The sequence below is a fragment of the Gekko japonicus genome, unplaced genomic scaffold, assembly GCF_001447785.1.
Source record: "Gekko japonicus isolate JY-2015 unplaced genomic scaffold, Gekko_japonicus_V1.1 scaffold1030, whole genome shotgun sequence".
NCBI lineage: Eukaryota > Metazoa > Chordata > Lepidosauria > Squamata > Gekkonidae > Gekko > Gekko japonicus.
The window spans coordinates 21,490-40,020 of NW_015176002.1; the positions used below are offsets into that span (position 1 = coordinate 21,490).

Consider the following 18,531-nt stretch of genomic DNA (forward strand, 5'->3'; position numbering starts at 1 on the left):
TTCCTGAAACAGAGTCTAAATTAAGATTCTTGATCTTGCAGCAATATTCTTTGTTGCCACCTGAGTATGTGAGTAGCACCACGGAACAAAATGGAAAGAGAGGCCTGATTGGCATACTTGACCTTACTCTAAAGTAAGGAAATAAGGACACAAAATGCTGATCAGATCTTTCTGGGTTTTTTAAAGGCCAGTGGCAGTGTGAGAAAAGGGGTTTAATTCTTCTGTGCCTATGCAATTGTGCTGATCAACCCCCCCACACTGTAATTAGCCCTGGGGAGGTAAAATAACAGGCAAATATTTGGCAGTCTCGCCTATGCAATTGTGCTGATCAACCCCCCACACACACTGTAATTAGCCTTGGGGAGGTAAAATAACAGGCAAATACTTGGCAGTCTCCCCCCCCCTCCTTTCAAGGCTAGTAATTGCATAGTGTGGTGGCAGTTTCGATTGGTGAAATCATGTAGTGGTCCCCCCACCCCTGCTGTAATCCCAGTCTGAACTGTGGCTCCAGACATCTGATATTGGCTTTTTAAAAACACAAGGAAGATCTGATCATTTGCTCAAGACCTCTGATCCACTGAAATTAAATAGACATTTCCAAATAAGGATGAAAAAAGTGAACATATACCTTCCCATAGGTGAGGTTTTATAGGTTGCAGTGGATGCTTCCAAACTTAGCATCTCTGATTGTATCCCAGTAACATTCCATTGGATTCGAGCACACTCTGAAACAGCCATGAGAGCTCCAAAAACTGAGAGCCCTGTTGACCACAGCTAGATAGCACTGTTGCTGTGGTTGCAGTGAAATGCATAAAGATATTGCACTAGGTTTTTTTGTGGCAACCTCTAACCCTAGCCATTATTATAATATTTATATTAACCTTATTTAAATAACTGTAAATTTCCATTTGTTACAGGCTATAGTGTATGGCATGTCTGTCGTAGCACCACTATCGCTATCTAGTCTCTTTGATGGCATGGGCATTACTGTGGTGTTGGTAACATCTCTATAAGAGAGAAATATGTATGTCTGTGTGTGTTATATTTCCATTTTAATGCAATTTCCTGAGCAGCTCTCTTTTCCTTTTCTCAGCAATCAGCTCCTGAATTCTCTGGTTCTTTGTCCTTTCATAAGGTGGCCTCTTCCTCAAGATGATGTTGTGCTGTGGTACTTCATTTTCCAGTCCATGGATTTTATATGGAACATCCACTGCATTAACTTCTGGCTGGTCTTCAGTCGCATTGGAACTGGTGATATTTATCTTGGAAACAGTTGGTGGACCTGAAGAAGGGTGTGGGATGTGAACTTCAACATGTGTTGTATGTGTGGGAGTGAAGTTCTCTTCAATATCATTAATCTTACTTTGATCAGATTCTGTTGTATTGTCATTTCCTGTTTTGTTACTATATATATTACAAGACTTGCAACACAGTTTATTGTAACCAGGTATTGCACAGTATCGGGAGAGAACTTCCATGCGACAAAACATTGACTTGTCTCCTTGGCAACGTTCTTCTGGAAAAAAAATAGAATAATGTGTATGCTGTAAACAAGAGACAGAATTATACATACTTCGATTTAGAAGCTCTTACAACAACAGGCTTAATATAGCTATACTGAAGCTCTCTCAAATTCTTGCTAGGCAAAAAATTCAATTGAAATGTTATATATTGACCAAATTTTCATGAGATAGACATGTTAAGGACTAAAACACTCAACATATCCTCAAATGTCATGGATTCAAGGCCTTCTTAGCCTTAAACTGGCATCTCATGGCTACCATGTAGAAGACATTTGGATTCCATGTGATCATTAAAACATGTGAGAATCACTCATCACATGAATTCTCCTGATTGCATGGAGAATTTCCAAATAAACATGACTCAGTCCTGTCAACAGTGATACTGAATGTGGAAACTCTGGGGAGCCCACATGATTTATGTTGTGCCTTTTGTACATTACAGCAATGCATAGCCTGACAACGTATAGAAGTATTTCTAGCATCTTTTCACATGGAAGCCATAATATCAAAATACTGGCCTTGAATGGTTACCTTGAATTTGTCCAGCTGACAATGGGCCCCTGATCCATTACTGCTTGGGAAGGGAATTCTCAGGCAATGAGATATTGGGCTCATTACACTAGCACTGGTTATGCTTTAACCAGGTCGTGGAATAGAGGTTAATTTTAATCTATTGTGAGAAATTAGCCTATCATCATATTGTTTTTAGGCCTAATTGCCTCTATAAAAAACCTATGCATATTCTCTATGGCTCCGTACTTTGTTCACTAAAAAGTATAGCTAATGCCGCAGTAACACAAAATTGTGAAATGCAAGTAGCAAAGCAATTTTATAATTTGTTAATCTCAGTCTATGAGAGGTGAAGCACTGCAGAGTCATATATCCACACTTCAAAAAACATTCAAACTCTTATTTGAATGCATCAAAGGAAACCCTGTCTGAGTAAAAGCTTTATGCAGCACAGATAAACACAGTTGTGTTTTCTATTGTCTTCAGTGCATTGAAGTTTAAATCCATAGAAACTGACTTCATACTATATTTGCCATTGCTAATCTGAAGGAATAAATTGGGATCAAATACTTATATAGCTAAGTAACACAATGCAATGAAAGCACTATAGTGATTTGCAGTCCTAGGGGCAGGGGAGGGAGGGAGGGCCAAAAGGAACAAAGAAAGGAGACAACAGGACTGGAGAAAAGGCTGCATTGGGTGATCCATCTGTCAGCCGATGGCACCAACCATTCACCCAGCCTTTGAGGGAGAAATGTGGGAAAACAAGCACTGGGATCCGACATGGGTACAAGCCACTGCATGGTTCTGTTGCCACATGAGGGTGAGAGCCAGCCAACCGCCCCTGAGCTGGACATATTACCAAATGGTCCCACCCCCAAGCCCCCTTATGGGGGTCCTCCAAACCAGGGGAGGCAGGCACACAGGATCAGCCTCCCCCACAATGGATCCAGCCTGAAGCTGGAGGCCACCAAGCAAGGCCCCAGTGGTAGAGATGGCTGTATAGGGGAGGGATGAAAACTCTGACTTCCAGGTTCTCTTGAAAGCTCCACCCCTCTCCAGTGGTCCAACCTCCTGATTGGCTGGCCTGGGTTGCAGCTAGGGTCAGCCTACATGGCTCCTTGCTGCTGCTATGGAGCTAAGGGGAATCCTTCCCCTTTGCTTGCACCCTGCCAAGAGAGATCCAGGTCAGTCTAGAGGCCATCACAAAGCACTATAGCAAATGTACATTCAAGCACCAGCTCTGTCCAGGTACAATGACAGTGTCCTACAGGTAACCAAAGAATATGGGTCTCTCTCCACATCAGACAGTGTGTTTGAGAAGTTAGTGGGAAGACTAGGTCCCGATTCAAGGGGAACCCAGTGACAGTGCTTTGGTAAGAAAGAGCTGTCTGAGCACAGGGCTGCCTTGTCCCTGTGAAGTTGCAGATGAGGATGTGAAGACAAACACAGGGTTCACTGGACCTCCTTGCTGAACAGATTGCAGCCAGGAATCTCATTTCTAGAAATATGACATCTTGCAGCCAGGAATCTCATTTCTAGAAATGTGAGGACACGGGGAGGGAGGAATCAGAAAAACAACATCCCCTCCATTTGTTTCTGAGGCCCTTTTTTCAATTGTTCTGATGGAAAAATTTGGGGGAACCACAGAAGAGAGGCTCCTATGAATTATGTTCAGTTTTAGAATAAGTAAAATCAGGGGTCATTTCATAGAAAAAGAGGTGCAGGAGTTCATTAGCATATAACTCATTAGCATATGCCACACCCCCTGACATCACTCGAAGTGTGTCAGAAGGGGAAGCAAAAGGGGGGGGCATCTTCAGAAGCCTCTTCTTCCTTTCACCAGCAGGCCTGCCAAGGCGGGGTGGGGTGGGGGGAAGCGAAGAGAGAAGGGGTTTAAAGTTGAACCCCCTTCTCTCTAGAGTTGTGCCACAGGGGTGGCACGATCTTTCCATTGTATTCTATGGCCCCATAGAATGCAATGGAAAGATCGTGCTGCTGCTGCTGCGGTGTGACTCTTGAGATAATGGGTTTAAACTTTAAACCCCTTATCTCTTTGCTCCCCCCCCCTGCCTTGGCAGGCCGGCTGGGGAAGGGAAGAGGAGGCTTTTGAAGATGCTTCCCCCCCTTTTTTGCTTCCCCAGCTAGGCATTTAAATCCCCCCCCGAGTCTCTCCACAAAAGCGGAGAGGCTTAGGGGAAAAGGAGGGCATCTCTCCCCGCCTCCTCTTCCTTCTCCAGCCAGCCCGCCGTGGAGAAGGAAAGGGAGGCGGGGAGACATGCCTGGCCTCCCTGTGCTGCAGGGCACCTGGAGAAGATTGGGCTGGCTGGGAAGCCAGGCATTTAACCCCCCCCCCCAAGTCTTTTTGCAAAAGCAGAGAAGCTCAGGGGGAAAGGAGGGCATGTCTCCCCACCTCCTCTTTTTTTTCCAGCCAGCCCACTGTCGCGGGCTGGCTGGAGAAGGAAGGGGAAGTTTGGAGACATGCCTGGCTTCCCTGCCCGATCTTCTCCAGGTGCCCTACAGTGCGGTGGGCTCGTTTCCATCGGAGCACCGCTCCGGGGTGCTCCAGTAGGAAACGACCCCTGAGTAAAATGCTTCTTAAGGAAAAGTTTTCACATTCAAAAATGTATAGCATGAAAAATATTTGTGGTCTTTTTTTGTTTTTCCAATGGAAAACCTGGGCAATTCGGGGTGGCACTGGGGGAAAAAACCTGTGAAATATTTTCTCTTTTTCAGTGAGAAAAACCCTTGTCTTACAAAGCATCCCACTCCTTCCAGGTGTACAGCATGAAAATATTTGAAGCCTTTCTCAATTTTTCCAATGGGCAATTTGGGGGAGCAGAGGGGAAAAAAACTCATGCTGTAGACATACACAATATTTTCTCAAGATCTTTTAGTTTAAATGTAAATAATTTGGGGAATAATTAATATACTATAATGTGCTTAATGATAATACAATGTGCTTAATGATAAAATGATATAATGTGCTTAATGATAAAAAGAATATTATAGCTTTGGAAAAAGTGCAGAAAAGTGCAACTAGAATGATAAAAGGGTTGGAACACTTTCCCTATGAAGAAAGGTTAAAGCGCTTGGGGCTCTTTAGCTTGGAGAAATGACGGCTGAGGGGGGACATGATTGAGGTTTATAAGATTATGCATGGGATAGAGCAGGTAGAGAAAGAGGTACTTTTCTCCCTTTCTCACAATAACAGAACTCATGGGCACTCAATGAAATTGCTGAGCGGTTGGGTTAGAACAGATAAAAGGAAGTACTTCTTAACCCAAAGAGTGATTAACACATGGAATTCACTGCCACAGGAGGTGGTGGCGGCTACAAGCATGGACAGTTTCAAGAGGGAATTAGATAAGCATATGGATCAGAGGTCCATCGGTGGCTATTAGCCACAAGGTATAGATAGGGACTCCGGGGCAAGTGATGCTCTGTATTCTTGGTGCTTGGGGGGAGGTCAATAGTGGGAGGGCACCTAGTGACCTGGCCCCACTGCTGGACCTCCTGATGGCACCTGGTATTTTTGGCCACTGTGTGACAGTGTTGGACTGCATGGGCCATTGGCCTGATCCAACATTGGCTTCTCTTATGTTTTTATGTTCATTGCTATAAAGTTTAGCTGAATATCCAAACATGCTGGCAGTCCTACCTACTGTGACTCTATGCAAGAGATTCTGCCCCAAAATACACTTTCTTGCTTCAGAATTTGTTTTCTACCTTCAATTTGTTTTTGTTTTTCCTATCTGTCAGTTGGCGAAAATTAAAGATATGTGTGCTATGGCAGCATAGGGTTTGCAACTCTTTCTCAAGTATCTGATGTATATAAAAGCCCTAACATATCAGTACTTTCCATTTCTCCCATTGGCTATGCTGTGCGCTCCATCAGCCATTGGCCAGTCACCTGCCACTCAAGAGTACTTGCGTGCCATTGGCCGGGTGCTAGGTCCGCTCTTCTTGCCCACCCACTGCCAGCTTGGACAATTTTCCTGTCAGAATAAACTGTCAAAACAGCCATCTCTCCTGATGAAGATGCTTCTCCTGCTTGGTTCCTCTGTGGCTGGCTGGCTACTGAGGTGGGTCACTGGCTGTCAAACCATTCTCTTCTCCTCCTGCTGTGGACATAACTTTCCCCTCAGTGGCTGTTGCTAGGTAACCAAACTTGGTTCTGTCAGTAAACAGACAAAGGTAGGAGACCCTTTCCAGGCCTACTATGGCCTTTGTGAGGAACTCATTGGGGCCAGTCCTGAGTAGGGTTGCCAGCTTCAGGTTGGAAAATTCCTGGATATTTTCTGTTGGAGTCTACGGAAGCCAGAGTTTGGGGAGGGGAGAGACCTCAGCTGAACAGAATGCTATAGAGTCCACCCTCCAAAGCAGTTATTCTCACCTGGGGAGCCCTTGCTGCCAATCTCCAGGTGAGGGCTGGAGATCACTCAGAATTAAAACTGCTCTCCAGATGACAGAGATCAGTTCCCCTGGAGAAAATGGCTGCTTTGCAGGGTGGAGTCTGTGTCATTATACCCTGCTGAGGTCGCTTCCCTCCTGCTTGGGTCCCCACTGTGGAGAAAGACTGTACTTTTCCTAGGTAGAGGCTGCAGGTGTGGGGGGGGGAGATGGAAAGCTGAAATCAGAGAGGCAGATAAAGGTAGGTTGGTGGTTGGCTGGGAAGGGGATAGGGTTGCCACCTTCAGGTTGGGAAATTCCTGGAGATTTGGTGGAGCCTGGAGAGGGTGGGGTTTGAGGAGGGGTAGGACCTCAGACAGGTACAATGCCATAGACTTCACCCTCCAAACCAACAATTGCCTCATGGTGAACCATTGTTGCCAATCTCCAGGTGCCAGCTGGAGATCACTCAGAATTGCAACTGCTCTTCAGATGGCAGAGAACAGTTCCCCTGGAGAAAATGGTGGACTCTCCCCTGGAGAAAATGGTGTCATTATACCCTGGTGAGGTCACCACAGCAAATTGATGCTGAGTGCCCAAGGCTGGGGCACCTGTCCAGAACCTCTTTCTAGATCTCATTGGATTTATTTCTACAACAGGCCTTATTCCTAGTTGGGTATAATTGCAGTCTTTCTTATAGAAAATGAAGATATTTATCCTTTAAAATTCCATAAATATTTCAAACAGTACAATTTTATTTGTTAAGTTATAAATAATTCATTTAATACTGTTAAATCAATAAAAGAAGTTTACTTCTTCAACAGGAAAGCATTAGATATATTTCAATCCCCCCCCCCCAAATTTCATTTTGATATGCTTTTTTTTAATGTGGCTTTGAAATTTCTGAAAAATTTACATCTCTACTCAGGTCACAGGTTGCCAGATGTTTGAATACCCAGCTGTAAGTACCATGATGTTATAGTTATTGGAAGGTGAAGGCCCTTAAAAATTGTTCCTCATGTGTTAAACAAATATAAAACAGCTCTGTACCAGGGGTCATGATGAAGAGATAACCACTAGATGGTCCTTGAGAGATGAGTGTCCTAAACCTAGAGAACAAAGGGGAACAAGGTACTCTAAGATGCAAGCTACTGAACATGTAGATGGATCCCATCTACGCACAGAAGGCCCTTAAGAATTGTTCCCCATGTGTTAAACAAATATAAAACAGCCCTGCATCATTGGTCATGATGAAGAGATAGCCAACTAGGAGGTCCTTGAGAGATGAGTGTCCTAAACCTAGAGAACAAAGGTGAACAAGGTACTCTAAGATATAAGCCACTGAACATGTAGATGGATTCCATCCCTGCACTGAAGCAAAGATGTGAAAGAATTTCTAGTTGTACTCTGGTATATAGTTCCCTGGCATTCAGAAATACCTTCCTGAGGGCATCTGACAAGGATGCTGTGGAACACCACAGCTGTTGTGGAATTTTCTACCCTTCCTATCCAATTTTCTACCCCCTTTATCTGTTGGAGCAGAGTGGGGTGTCTGTCTCCCCTTGCCCTGTGAGGCATCCATCACAATGGAATGTGGGGGAGGATGAGCAAAAGGAAAGTTACCCCATTCTTTGTATATGCTGTCCAGTCTGGTTTCTCCCAGGAGTTCTGTGCCACCTGGAACAATGCAGAGAGTGCCACCAGGACCTGTGTATTAGCATCTATGAGACTGAGGATGGGGTCCTGAAGTTTTGGGGACTGCTTGTTTTATTTCCAATCCCAAGAAGTAAACATTCAGATCAGCTGCTCTGGGTACTTCCTTACACTTTCCATGAGGGACAGAGCCTTGATATCAGTCATTGATGGGTTGGGAAAAGAGTCCAAAGCTTGGTCTGGCTTGTCAGTGTCCAAAGTGTTGTTATCTTTTTCCTTCAAATGAGAGGAGAACCTGAGGTGCCTTTTCAGCCCCTAGGGGGTGTTAGGTCCAGTGCAGGCAGTTGGGTTAATGGTGGCTATTTGGACATCTGGGGTTTCTTGACAAGTTCAGTAGGTATCAGTACCAATGCTGTGAGCAGGTACAGAAGGAATGGTGTGTTCTACTTTTGGGACCTAGGGAGGTATTGTTCGTCCAGAAGGAGAAATGAGTGTCAGAGGCAGCAGAGCTGATGAGACTGGGGGTTAGTGCTGTTGAACATGCAATGAAACGGGGTCAGTGGTGATGCCAAGAACTTAGAAATATACATAGTAAACAATGTCTGTAAAGAAGTGGTCAAATACTGATCCCAGTCTCTGTGGCAACAGTCTTTGTGTTCCTTGTAGCAAGGAGTATAAGCAAGGGGAGATAACTGATCCTATGTCTCTGGATCATATGATACGAAGCCTGATGGTGCTGGCTCCAGGAATCTGGTGATGAATGCTTGGAAGACACAGCCTCTTCTGAGTGGTACTGGAATCAGTCCCTAGGAGGCCTCAGTGGTGGTGGAGCAGGGTACAGCAGTTGGAGAATTTGGTCTTTGGACAAGGATACTGTCAGTTGGATGTCTGTGGACTGAATAATAATATTAGCGAATAGAACCAGGAATCACCTCCATGATAGGTCCCAATGATGTTGGGACTGTGTCTGCTGAAACACAGCAGCAAACATGCACCCTGGGGGCTGAGACTGTGGCTGGAGGAGCAGGTCTCTATTCATCGTACTTGGATTGATGTTGTCCTTGTGCTGCTTCTTCAGTTCCAACAGTGATCAGGCCTGATGCTTTTGCCTCTGTGGCTTGGTCTGTTGCTGGCCCAAGTACCAAGGAAGTTGGTATTCCTGGCTTTAGCATGGATACTGAGCAGACGGGCTTCTATGTAGTCAATATAGACTTGCTGAACACTGCCTTAGGGGCTGAAAATCCCCCCACACACACACACAAGTGTCTCAGAGCCCGGAAGATTGGTTGTGCCTTGCCTGTTCAGAAAGTTCCAGACAGTGGATGCAAGACTTGACTGTGTGTTGCTCTCTGAGCCACAGAAGACATTGAGCATGGTCATCAGTCAATGATAACTTTCCTCTGCACTGCCAACACTTTTTAGAAGATGTCCTGTGCACCACAGCATCAAGAGAGGGTAGAAAGGATGGAAGAAACTGGAGCAAAGAAAGAAGGGAAGGAACAGAACTCTGTGTAAAACCTAGTCCACATTGAAGGAATCTATGAAGAAAGTGTTTCTAAGCGCTACCACTGCCATGGCAGATGGAAAAAGAACTGAGTGGAAAGATGCCATTCCTCTCCCTTTGGCATGGGTGGTAATGATGGTGTCTCTGCAAAAAGACAATTTTGATATCTAAAAGCTAGCTAGCTCCAGAAATTTCCAAACTGAAGATCTGTGCAGGGACCACATCTGTCAGCGTGATGTACAGAGACGATGAAGAAACCAAATGTACACCCCAAATTCATGTAAAGCAAAAGAAGGTGCAAAAGGGGGCGGACATGTATTTTAGGTGAGGTATGAATTATATAAAAATATTTTTATATGCTGCACACCCATGATAGGGAGATGATTTATTTCCCATTTGCAAAACTAATACTGCAGTCCTATAGAATGTTTTTCTTCTCTGGAAAATAGACATGTGTTGTCGTTTGTGTGTTCATTCATATACTTATCTCAAAATATGGATGTGTGTAATCGTGCCTTCGAAATATAATTTGGGGGAAGTGATTTACAAGAGTGTATATGTACACACACACACACCAACTATTCCTAGGAAGAAAGGGCTAGGAAAGAGTAGAAATTTGCATAAAAGTGTGGATCGCTCATCGGGAGGTGCATTGCTCTGCCCTACTGCTATCAGTTAAGTGAAGTTCCAGATTCTCAGGGAAGAAATGAATCCATGTGTTGACAGCCTTGTAATCCTAAACTGGATGCACATGTTTACTCTTGAAAGCTTGTTCTTAATTCGCAGTGCATTAGGCTGAACTTTGGCTGTATGTGTTTGTCTTAGTGATATTTTTGGTTATTCTACTCAAATGAATCTTAGGACCCAATAATCATGCCTTGTTATGCCACTGAATGGGAGTAGCTGTACACTTTATGTAGCAGTTATGCTTGCTGTGGGCTTACAGCAGGAGACAGGGAGGTGTGGAAGTTACTCCTAGGTTGGATGTAGCTGCTGGGATGAAGGGAAAGAGACTTGGAAGCACCTTGATGGATTGCTGGATCCAAAATTTTGCTTCCAAAAAGTTTCAAATGCACAGTTGCAAAGCTTCTGGGGAAGGGTGCAATGGTAACACTGCAGGACTATTAGAACAGCATTGCAGGCAGAGCAACGTAAGTGTCAGCTTCACAGACACATTGCAACACATAACACAGCCTACTCAAATTCAGAAGCATTCACGAATTTTACAAAGGATACACAATGTCTTCACTCATCCGCTGCTTAAATAAAACAAGTGTGTGTTTAATTGGCAAACATACCAGTGTAGCTAATCTTTTAAAAAATTTTACACTGATTTATAAGTCTGAAAACAAGTTTCCGTATATTAACCCCTTTATGCCCTACCAATTTTTGGGTGGGAGGGAACTATCAATTTTTTGGAGGGGAGGAAATAGAAAGGTGCTTCTTTGGTTACTTTGAAATTGTGTCAACTTATCTATTATGAGATCAAAGTCCTGTTGGATCAAACTCAAAAGACAACCGTGTTTTGTAAAATTAACCAAAGCTAAAGTTTCTTCCTTATATTTATAAAAAATGTGATAACTTAAGAGTCATGACAAATATATTTCATATGGAATTTACATAATAGTACTTATGCTAGGATCTTTTTTTTTTTTTTTGGCTGTTCAGTATAAAAAACTGTTGAAGCAACTTTAGAAAAATGCCTTACTTCCTGGTAGAAAAAGAACTGCTCCAAAACATGTAGTCCAACTCAAGAGTCCTGTGATGTGAATGAATCCCTACTATACAATTATGTCCTAATACATAAAGGATACATATAAAGAAATCTGCTTTATGCTCCATAGAGACAATTCCAGAGGGGCAGCCATTATTAGTCTCTTGCAAGTGTGTGTTTAATTGGCAAACATACCAGTGTAGCTAATCTTTTAAAAAATTTTACACTGATTTATAAGTCTGAAAACAAGTTTCCGTATATTAACCCCTTTATGCCCTACCAATTTTTGGGTGGAACTATCAATTTTTTTGGAGGGGAGGAAATAGAAAGGTGCTTCTTTGGTTACTTTGAAATTGTGTCAACTTATCTATTATGAGATCAAAGTCCTGTTGGATCAAACTCAGGAGACAACAGTGTTTTGTAAAATTAACTAAAGCTAAAGTTTCTTCCTTATATTTATGAAAAAATGTGATAACATAAGAGTCATGACAAGTATATTTCATATGGAATTTACATAATAGTACTTATGCTAGGATCTTTTTTTTTTTTTGGCTGTTCAGTATAAAAAACTGTTGAAGCAACTTTAGAAAAATGCCTTACTTCCTGGTAGAAAAAGAACTGCTCCAAAACATGTAGTCCAACTCAAGAGTCCTGTGATGTGAATGAATCCCTACTATACAATTATGTCCTAATACATAAAGGATACATATAAAGAAATCTGCTTTATGCTCCATAGAGACAATTCCAGAGGGGCAGCCATTATTAGTCTCTTGCAACAAACACAGCAGCTCTTGGGGCACCATAAAGACTAACAGATTTATTGTGGCAGAAGCTTTTGTGGAACAGACCCCACTTGCATCTGACAAAGTCTTTAACATGCCGCAAGACACATTGCTGATTCTCCTAGACCTCGTAACTTGTACTTGTCAGGATAACAGGCACGTTGTCTTCCTGAAGCAAAACCACCAAAGCTGCTGAACTTCCATCCCATTTTATTATTTTTTTCAGTATGCATGACAGACTGTCAGTATGTCTCCAACTCAGCAGTAAGGAAAAAAATAGTCATTTGCACAGTCACTTTGGTACACATTTCAACTGGCCTCATAAAAATATTGAAAAGCAAACTGAATTGGCACATCTTTAATATATTATGTTAAATACATACAAAACACTAATAAAATATCCCTGATAAACCAAAGTGCATATAGACCTAGCACACAATGCCCAGGTACCTTATTGCACCATTCTCTATAGCCACCCATCTCTTGAACATCACTTAACAGTTGTCTATTTAAAGGTAAGTAACAGTCATGAATAAATGTATAACAGTTAAACACTAATTATTTTACATAACAGTATTCAGTGCCAGATAACATGTCTTTGCCTTTTGACATTGCCATGTAAAATTACTCACATGTTGCAGGAAATCAGTATAGTAACAGCAAAATTTAAATATGTGATCACATGATAATGACAATTTTGATGTGCTACATTGTAAAGATTCACAAAGCCACCTTCCTAAAGTACATGATTTGGCTGAGGAAGGTAGCAAGCAATTCACTATGGTATCTGGGGACTGCTATATTAGAAACTTACTATGTGATATGTTATTTGATATTATAATAGGGTTTCCTGAACAATTAATTATAGGCCTTTAACCCAAATGTATGTTAAAGCAGTAGTGCCAATAAAAACTGGTGAAATTTTGTATTTGACCTTTTTGTAGTTTGGGAATAACCTTCTCATTTCTTATGCAAACATTCTTCAGTGTTTTATCATTCAAGTAAAAATGCTGTGCATGAAGATTAATTCATGGTACCAGGGTATATATTTAAAGCTGGAACTGGTGGTTAATGCCAACACAATTAAAGTTTAAGGCATTTTTCTAAATATATTTTCTTACTTCCCCTCCCCTATGCAAAATGAAACAAAGCAATAAAAATTGAGGTAATTTTATAGTTGTTCACACTGTTATGTTTGCCAGTTGACACACGTTGATAGGCCACACACATACATAACACACAGAACCAGTCAAGTCAAACATGCAAATGGTGAAAAAAGACTGATGGATGTAATGATGTAGAAAGAGTTCACTGTTGAGCAACTTTTGACATTGCACAGTACAACAATGCCATATGGTCTCAACCATATTAAAATACTACACACCACAACCCAGAGCATAGAGCACTTATGTTTTTTTTTGTTGTATTGTTTTTCACTTGGCTTAAAAAAAGAATATAACAAACATTCTGGCAAAGTTGTGTGAAGAAACACTTGCAGTTTTTGGAAAGGAAAAAAACACAAGTGAAGGAGCCTCACTCAAAGCATCACCCAGTAACAGTATTTGAGAGAGCTTCAGCTACTGGTAATAAGAAGGTTTTCATGGTAACAAATGCAGATTTTAAAGCCAGGACGTTTAAAATTGTGAAGCATGATTGTTGAAGCAATGAGATTAAAAGGAAGATGGAAATGAACACTCTCATTTTGTTTCACTATCCTGAAAGAAAACTGAAGCTAACCTGTTATGAGATAGAGGAGCCTTAGATAAAAGGAGAACTTTAGCACTACAAGGTGTCATTATTGTGATGTGATCACATTCACAATAAGTTTTCAGTTTCACCATCAAACTGAAATCATGAGCCAGCTAAGAACCTTTTTTCACCATCACCAAGCAAACTGAAACCAGCTCACTTTGTAGAGGACTTGCAACACACTGTAGAGGCACTACATCACACATCCAAACACCTTCATCATCTCCACTACCACTGCTACTCAGCCTCCAGAGAAGAAAGACACTGTATGCCAAGGCCCAGTGCCAGGGGGGAAAAAGATTCAGCCCAAGGTAAATCTAGGCAGATTCAAGGAAATGTTCCATACAGAAAGAAGAATAGAGCAGAAGGCAAAGTCCACATTTGATGTGGCATGCATTTAAGGGCAAAGGCAGAGTTATAAATGGGTCTTTTACTTGAAGATATTTTCTGAATAGGATAATCTGGGTCTGGTCTTGACAGCCACTGTATCATGTAAGTTTTCTTTGATGTATCTGATGAATTTTCTGAAACAGAAATGAGGTAGAAATTGGGAAGAAAAAAGTATGAGCACATTTGTAGCTTTGCAATGCACCATTTAAAATCCTTGGCTGAATAAACAGAATTAATAGCTCCCAGTTTAATTTTTAAAAAGGCAACTATCGCTAAAAAGAAATGGCTACACTTAGGGAAATATCCTTACAATATCCATTTTCAAGGATTTAAAATTTTGGGCATGTCTGTTCAAATTCATCACATGCAAGCTTGAAAAGTAATGACTGGAAGCGTTTCCAGAAAAGCAAAAGCAGAAAACAAATCCATTACATAAACACTTTTGTTTATGTGAATAATCATACGTTTTTTAGTATATGCATGAAAATGTAAATTGTGCATGTGATACAGTTGTGTGCAGACAACTGTACTGCAAAAGGACTTTTCTCCAGTCATCTGACACTCCCTGATTAGTATCCTTTGAGGCACACCAGAGTTTACTGCTATGCAGGATGTGACAGAGCCCTATGAGTGCCAAACTAGGTAAATTATCTCTTTTTTTACACCGTTAGGGATATTAACTTCTCAAGAGATGAAAAAGAGTGTGTGTGTGGGGGGGAAAGGCTCCTGGTTATCTTTTTTTTTTTAATGTATTACCCAATTTCCACTGCCAAATCTTCCAGCAAGCAAGGAGTTTGGCCAATGCATAACTCACTGACAGAAGACAGCTGTTTCTAGGAGCAATAGCTATTGTTATGTTTACTGTTTTTCCTTTGATTGTTTTCCTGTATCTATCAGCTGGTATCCTCCCCCCCTCCCCAAGATATCCACACATGTAAGTACTCCTACTACTGGAATTTCCAAAGCCACTGACACTGGGAATATGAGACAGATTACAGAGAAATAAACCCAACATTCTTTTTCACCCAGACAAAACTTTTTAAAAAACTAACAAATTTAATTTTAGCAATTTCTCAAGCATCACAAAGAGCAGTATCTTCAAAAAAGTACTCACTGGGACATAAAGGTAATCTGCAGAGCCTTATTGTGTCTGGCTTGTCTTCTTTGCAAAAACCCATAACATTGTCACTTGTCCTGCACAGAACTTGCCTTTCTTGAGTGCCATTACCACAAGTGACGGAACACTGGAGAGAATAAATAAACAAACAAACACTGGAGAGAATGAATGAATGAATAAATAAAGTAAATAAAAAACACAAACTGAGCATCAATAGTGGAATCTGCATTGGTATTTTCCACTGCTTTGGCTACACTCTCGCTCCGTCTCCAAAAAAGATGTCCACATCTCTAGGTTTCGCTCTCCTACTGCACTGTTATAATATCTGCTGTCTGCATTATTTTATTGCCCTATGGTTTCGGCTCCGTCATGATTGTGGCTTCTCTCCGGCTCAAATGGATGTGCTTAAAAGCACTCTAACCCCCCCCCAGTGCTAATCGGAGGCTTATCTGCTCTGTTTACCTTCTGACACCACATAGAGTAGGGCTGCCAAATGCCCCCGGGGGGCGGATTCCCCCCCCGAGTCTTGTGAGCAAAAATTCCTCTTTGTGAGCGACAAAGAGTTTTCCCCTCAAATGGCGTGGCCCCGCCCCCAGCGTGAGACGTCACTTCCGGGTGACACGCGCGCACGTTCCAGACGCTGGCCGGGAGCCCCCCCCCTCCCGGCCAAAACATATTTGGCAACCCTAACATAGAGGAATGTAAGAAACTTTTTCCCTTGCTTGACAAGCTAAGAGTGAATGATTTTATCTTGTTTTGTGATGTTTATATTGCCTGAAAAGTTAGAGAAAGATCCCTTCTACATACATACATACATTCTGCAAACTAAACACCCAGTCTTTACATTTTTTTTGCCAATTTTGGCTATTTTTACTTTCTTGTTTAAACCAAAAGCTGGGCAAAACTGAAAGTTGAGAAAATCCTTCTCTTTGAATGTAAAGAGAAGTTTATAGCTTGTTGGCTTGTTGCCGTAAGTAATTTATTGCCTTGTGTAAAGCTAATGGGTGCTGCAAACGCCGGGTGTGCTAGAGAAGAGGGAGGAGAACAACAGCATTCCCCGGCCAGCAAGCAGAAAAAAATAGCAGATCGAAAAAAGCATCACACCAGTATAAAGAAAGACGGCATCAAGACTGCTTTAAAAATGAAATGCAGATTCGGCCAATGTCTCTTTTGCATGTTTGTTCACAGTCAGCAGGTATTATAAGTAATGGCTTGGACCAAAGGTTTCAGTTCCAGTAATAATGGAACCTTCCTCCAATGCAAGGAGATGATAGTTGACAGAAGCAACCTTCATCCAGAAGAAGAAACATATTGTGCTGGTAGAAGCCTTCTTAGCACAACAGAACTTTAGGATCCAACTCATAATGATTTTTGTGAACCCGATTATTTTGCATCACTTAGTGCTATTCATCATCATCATCATCATCATCATCATCATCATTATGGTGATATATAATAAAGTTAACTATGAATGTCCCAGCAACATCATTCACACAGTACTTTCACAGAATACCTAGACCTATATGCGCGATCCTTTTATTGTGTTATGACTATGGATTTACCTTCTCTACTGAAATGAATGGGGAAACTGATGTTCATAAGTATGTGATGTGTGTGCACATTCAAACCCAGGTGGACTCTGGACTGGAATATCCACCCAGCTGAAACGCTTATAACTATTGACAACATTAGCAACTAATCAGTAATAGAGCAAACCTGGTAAGGCTGCTGGAGAGCTGTTGGAGAGGCCAGGCTCTCAGTCTGATGATAAAGGCACTTTACGCCGTTTATTCCAGGTAACCTAGGCTACTGTGTGCCAGGATGCTGTGTATTCCTGATGGCTTCCTTCATCTCACCCTTGCTTTTGACTCAGCCTTCATATAGCCTCCTGTTAAGGCATCTGCAATGTTTGAACTGACTACCTGAGTCTGTCTGGTTCCTGGCCTCTGCTTCTCCAGCACTAGTCCCAGAACCCTATTATGCCTCGGTTCTAGTGTTGGATGCTCCTGATCTGACCACATCATGGATTTTGATTGAAAAATGTACAGTCCAGTTTGATGGATGACTACACAGATCTACAAGCTATTGTCAGGATTCTTAGGATACAAAGCTTATAGGATCCAGACGCTGTCAAATTGTTACTAGACCCACTTTTGATCATCTGCGATCAACATTCAACATGCTAGCCAAACATAAATGTTCAGGAAAACCTGAAACACACACACAAAATTTTAAACTTCAAGCATCAACATTATGGAAACAATCCAACAAACACAAATCTTGTGCAATTCATTCCCCTGGATTTTTCAAGGGGCCTGTGTGGACGACAAGGGTATGAACTGTTTGGGCCTCTGGGCAATGTTAAAGCTTGTTAAGTGGTACAAATGGTAATTATCTGACAATATTGTCAGTATTATTAATAAAACTAAATTAAACTATAATCAAATAATGCTACAGAGTGTTGTTTACCTGTGACCAGGGTCCTATCCGCCACTGAGCAGGGCAAAGTTCTCGGTTGCAAGCTCTCCTACCCTCTGGACGATCGCTACTGCAGTATTTGGTATGAACAGAACGGTTTGTGTTGTCATGAAGTGGCTGGATACACCGCACAGAACGCATCTGATATCCTGTTTTCCCACAACTTTTGCTGCAGGGTTCCCAGTCTCCAGTAACCCATCTGGTTTAATGAAAAGAGTCTGACATATAAGTTTATCCGTCATAGGCCTTGTTAATATTTTTGAAAATCTATTAATTTAAAATGCCCAGTTTTTAGGACAGCTTTTAACACTGTATCTTGTACAGAAAAGAGCAAATGTCCAGTAGCACCTTAAAGACTAACAAAATAGGTGGCAGGGTATCTGAAGACGTGAGCAGTGACTCACAAAAACTCATACCCCGCCACGTATTTGTTAGTCTTTAAGGTGCTACCGGACTCCTGCTCTTTTCTACTGCTACGGACAGACTAACACGGCTACCCATCTTGATGTATCTTGTATAGATATCTAAGAACAAAATCCTTAGAAGTTGAGAAGGATGAATATATATAAATTACCTTAAGGGTATATGTAAGTCTTAACCAGGGCCACTTCCATACCAAGGTTTCCCCCCACTTTGGCTTCTAAACTGGAGTGCTCTTTTTTGGAGCATCCACATGACATCATGCTGCAATTGTGCTCTAATCACCTTCAATACACTCT

At 41.8% G+C, this 18,531-nt stretch overlaps 1 protein-coding gene across 1 annotated transcript in view; it reads right to left on the reverse strand.

Moving 5' to 3' along the window:
* Positions 1 to 922: 922 nt before the first annotated feature.
* Positions 923 to 18,531, reverse strand: part of ADAMTS2 (ADAM metallopeptidase with thrombospondin type 1 motif 2) — a 408,143-nt gene continuing 390,534 nt past the window's right edge. The window contains exons 18-21 of the mRNA XM_015426443.1: positions 17,804 to 18,011; positions 15,332 to 15,461; positions 14,262 to 14,351; positions 923 to 1,516 (exon numbers count right to left, since the gene is read on the reverse strand). Coding sequence (XP_015281929.1) covers positions 1,053 to 1,516; positions 14,262 to 14,351; positions 15,332 to 15,461; positions 17,804 to 18,011 — 892 coding nt within the window. The 3' untranslated portion in view covers positions 923 to 1,052. The remainder of the gene's footprint in view (positions 1,517 to 14,261; positions 14,352 to 15,331; positions 15,462 to 17,803; positions 18,012 to 18,531) is intronic.